This window comes from Zonotrichia albicollis, chromosome 7 (genome assembly GCF_047830755.1).
Source record: "Zonotrichia albicollis isolate bZonAlb1 chromosome 7, bZonAlb1.hap1, whole genome shotgun sequence".
In the NCBI taxonomy this organism is placed as follows: Eukaryota; Metazoa; Chordata; class Aves; order Passeriformes; family Passerellidae; genus Zonotrichia; species Zonotrichia albicollis.
The window spans coordinates 8726359-8730694 of record NC_133825.1 but is presented as its reverse complement, the minus strand read 5'-3'; the positions used below and the strand labels follow the sequence as shown (position 1 = coordinate 8730694).

Here is a 4336-nt window from a genome sequence, read left to right as displayed (position 1 = left end):
GGGCTGCTGAGCCAGTGCTGCCGTGTCTGTGCCTGCAAGGATGGGGCACCTGTGTGAGCTGGGGGAGAGGCCAGGGCTGCAGAGGGGGAATGTTGTTGGCAGCTCCATGAGGATGCTCTGGGACGCTGCCCTGGGCTGTGCAGCGCACTGGGGATGGATCAGCCCCTGCTCTGCTGTTCCTTCCCGTCTGCCCCAGGGCCCTTGCAGAGCCCCAGCCATGCTGCTTTCCCCCAGCCTGCCCACGGCCAGCCTGGGGCTGCTCATGGGGCTTTTCTGTGCTGAGCATTGGCCTGGGTGTGTTCTTGAGAGAGCCTGGGCAAGGAGCCTGGAGCCCCCAGGGCCTGGCCTGAGGCGTCAGCGCTGCCCCAGCAGTGCCCATGGCCTGTCCCTGCTGCAGCCCCAGCACTGCCACCCCCAGGGCTGTGCCCGGCCCCGAGAGCACTCAGGCCCTGCAGCAACACCAGGGCCATCAGGACAGCGGGACAGGGCCACGGCAGCAGCACTGGCAACACCAAGTGCTGCTGCTGCTGGGCACAGCTGCTGGGCCAGCACTGGTCTGCCCCCAGCTCTGCACACAGACATTGCTGCTGCAGCTCCAGAGAAGGCAACCAAAGGGCATCTCTGCAGATAACCCTGCTGGAAGATCCTTTAGTTCCTTTAAAGCCACTGAGAGCAAAGACTTTCATTGACAGAGTCTGTGGCCACAGGGAAGGTGGAGAGCAACAAAATGATAAATGGCACAAACAGTGACATTTATTTGTAGATAATATGAAAAAAACCCACAACCAAACCAACAAGTATCAAAGATGGTTTTATTGCAAGTGATTTTATAAATTGGCCAGCACTTTGATGTTATCAAAACCATCCAGTCATCAGCCTCCTCACAGCAGCCTTGAGCTCCTGGTTCCTCAGGCTGTAGATGAGGGGGTTCAAGGCTGGAGGCACCACTGAGTACAGAACTGACAGGGCCAGATCCAGGGATGGGGAAGACATGGAGGGCGGCTTCAGGTAGGAAAACATGACAGTGCTGAGGAACAGGGAGAGCACAGCCAGATGAGGCAGGCACGTGGAAAAGGCTTTGTGCCGTCCCTGCTCAGAGGGGATCCTCAGCACAGCTCTGAAGATCTGCACATAGGAGAAAACAATGAACACAAAACCACACAATGAAAAACTTCCTGTAACCACAAGAAGCCCCACTTCCCTGAGGTAGGATTTGGAGCAAGTGAGCTTGAAGATCTGGGGGACATCACAGAAGAACTGGCCCAAGGCATTGCCGTGGCACAGGGGCAGGGAAAATGTATTGGCTGTGTGCATGAAAGCATTTAGAAAGCCACTGGCCCAGGCAGCTGCTGCCATGTGGGCACAAGCTCTGCTGCCCAGGAGGGTCCTGTAGTGCAGGGGTTTGCAGATGGACACGTAGCGGTCGTAGCACATGACAGTCAGGAGGAAATACTCTGCTGAGATGAAGAACAGAAAGAAGAAGAGCTGAGCAGCACATCCTTTGTAGGAGATGTTCCTGGTGTCCCAGAGGGAATTGTGCATGGCTTTGGGGACAGTGGTGCAGATCATGCCCAGGTCGCTGAGGGCCAGGTTGAACAGGAAGAAGAACATGGGCGTGTGCAGGTGGTGGCCGCAGGCTATGGCGCTGATGATGAGGCCGTTGCCCAGGAGGGCAGCCAGGGAGATGCCCAGCAAGAGGCAGAAGTGCAGGAGCTGCAGCTGCCGCGTGTCTGCCAATGGCAGCAGGAGGAAGTGCCTGATGGAGCTGCTGTGGGACATTTGCTGTGTCTTGGCATGGGGATCTGTAAGAAAAATAATCATGGAATCATTAGGTTTGGAGAGGATTTAAAATATGCCAGCACAGCCTGGGGGCACCCTCCGCCCACTGCTTGCCCAGGGCTCTGTTGCCTGGAGCTGTCCCTGCCAGCAGCTGCTTCTCTGTGCCCAGGGCTGGGCCCTGCCAGTGCTGCCAGAGCCCAGCCCAGCCCTGGGGGCTCAGCTCTGCCCTGCAGACCCCTCCCAGTTCTGGCACTGCCTAGCCCTGACTCTGGCTCTCCAGGCTCTGATGGCAACGTCAGAGCAACCCTGAAACCAGGAAAAGCAACACTTACGCTGTCTTTAAATGGTGCTTGGCTGATTTCTGCACTGCCTGGTGTATTCAGATCTGGGAGATTTTGTTTGGGTTTTTTTAGTATCATTCTGATATTAAAAATATCTATGTGCTATTTCACATCCAGGCAACCTAGAGCAGTAGATTAATAAAGCAGGTTTTCCCCTTTTATGCAACCCCTTCCTCACTGTGCTCCCTGCATAATCTACTTGGAAATGTTGTAGAGTTAAGTGCTATGCTGGGAGCAGTCCTTAACAATGCAGCATCCTCACCACACAAGGATAACACTTCCAAGCATTACCAGCTGTCTCCTCCCACCCAGACCTTTTCCTCCAGTGCCAGGAATAGCTGCCAGGGCTGGCTGAGAGCTGTCCCTGGCAGGCAGCAGAGTCCCTGCCCCAGCACAGCACCCTGGGCTGCAGGACCCTGCTCTGCAGGACAGCCCTGGGCACCCCTGGCTGCTCCGCACAAGAGACAATCAGAGAATGTACTCACAGGGTCTGTAGGCATTGGGATGTTCCAGCTTTAGGATATGGCTCCAGGAGCTGCAGCTGCATTGTCCTGCAGCCAGAGGTTCCTGTGCCAAGGGCTGGCAGTGATTCTGCCCCAGGCACTTCTCAGCACCTTCCCAGCCCTGACTGATTGAAGCTCTCTGTGCCTCTGTGCTGTTCCCAGGCTGGCTGCAGGCAGTGCCCCAGCCTTGCTGGGCTGGCAGAAGAGCTGCTCATCAAGAGAAATGTGCTTTTGAAGCTCTTCTTAGTTACCAGAGGAGCTGCCTCTGTGCCAGGAGCCCAGCCCAGCTCAGCAGCACAGACGCAGCACAAGGACTTTAATGAGCCTCTGGGGCTTTGTGCTCAGGCCCTGAACATCAGCCCCTGAGAGGGAGCTGAAGAAACCTCTCCAGAACTCCAAGTCAGAATCCAACTCCAAAGTTTCTTGGACTTTTAATGGGTCCCACTGAGGGACACCACTGAGAAAGTGTCCCCAGGCCTCAGGCAGAGCAAAGAACTGGAGGGACTGATGACAGGTGGGGACAAAGAGAAGCCAAGTCTTGGTGCCCTGGGGCACAGCAGCAGGGTCTGTGCCACCAAGGGCTGTGAGGAGACACCTTGTCCTGAGGCCCTGGGGCCTCCTGGCACAGCCCCAGCCAGGCTGGGCACTGTCAGCCCCTTGTCCTGCCCTCAGCATCCCCCTAGCCCACACCCAGTGGCCTCAAGTATCTGCTGGAAGGAGTCCCTGGGGAGCCTTTGCAGGAATTGCTCTGGGGTCTCCTTAATGCTCCCATGGACTGCAGGTTTTTCAAAGGTTTTTGGGCTTGGCTTTTGCCTTGGAGTCTCTAATCATGGACTCAAATTATCTGCTGCAATTAATCCCTGGAGAGGCTTTGTCAGTAACAACACTCAGTGGGGCTCCTTAATACTTCAGGCTACTTCAGTTATTTAAGCTACTTGGTGTTTCCCTTTTGATACAGACTCTATGAAAAAGATTGTGCAGTCCCTGCCTCCAATATCTCCTTTAATTAGTCCCTGGAGAGCCTTTATCAGTAATGACACTCAGTGGGCCATTTATGCTTCAAGGTACTTCAGCTATTTTAAGGTATTTGGTGTTGCCCTTTGGATACAGACTCTGTGAGAGATTTGTGCAATCATGGCCCCAATTATCTGCTTTAATGAGTCCCCTGAGAGCTCTGTACTGACACTCAGTTGGGTTCATGAATGCTTTCAGATACTCAAGGTTTTTAAGGTACTTTGGATTTTTCTTTGCATTCTGAATCTCTGAGAGGTGTTTTTTCCAATTCTGGCCTTCAGTTCTCTCCTCCAAGAAGTCCATGAGGAGCCTGTGTTGGCGATGGACCTCAGTGAAACCCATTCATGTTTTGAGACACTTTGGTGTTTTCTTCTGACTTTGACTCTTGGAAAGGTTTGTGCAATATCTTCTCAGGCCTTGAAGTTCAAGTGCTCAGCTCCAAATTCACCACATAGCTCATTAGGATCAAACAAGTCTTGACAAACCATGGTTCTGCCTTGATTTCCCTCTGCTCTTAAGCAGTTCATCAGACAGATTTCCTTTTACAGTTGTGGAGAAATATTTCAAAGAGCTTTTAAGTAATATGTAATCCTATTTTAAAGAGTGTATTTTATTACTGTTCTCTTTGGAGAAGAGCTGATTGGAGCATTAAGTGATTTATATTGATGTAGGGCCGCTCCTAAGGAGGTCTGGCCAGGT

General features: G+C 53.2%; 1 protein-coding gene across 1 annotated transcript; it reads right to left on the bottom strand.

Annotated features, from left to right (window-relative positions):
- Positions 1 to 855: 855 nt before the first annotated feature.
- On the bottom strand, positions 856 to 1779 carry LOC141729583 (olfactory receptor 14J1-like). The gene has a single exon (XM_074544285.1). The coding sequence runs from the start codon at positions 1777 to 1779 to the stop codon at positions 856 to 858; it is 924 nt and encodes a 307-aa protein (XP_074400386.1).
- Between the last annotated feature and the right edge of the window lie 2557 nt (positions 1780 to 4336).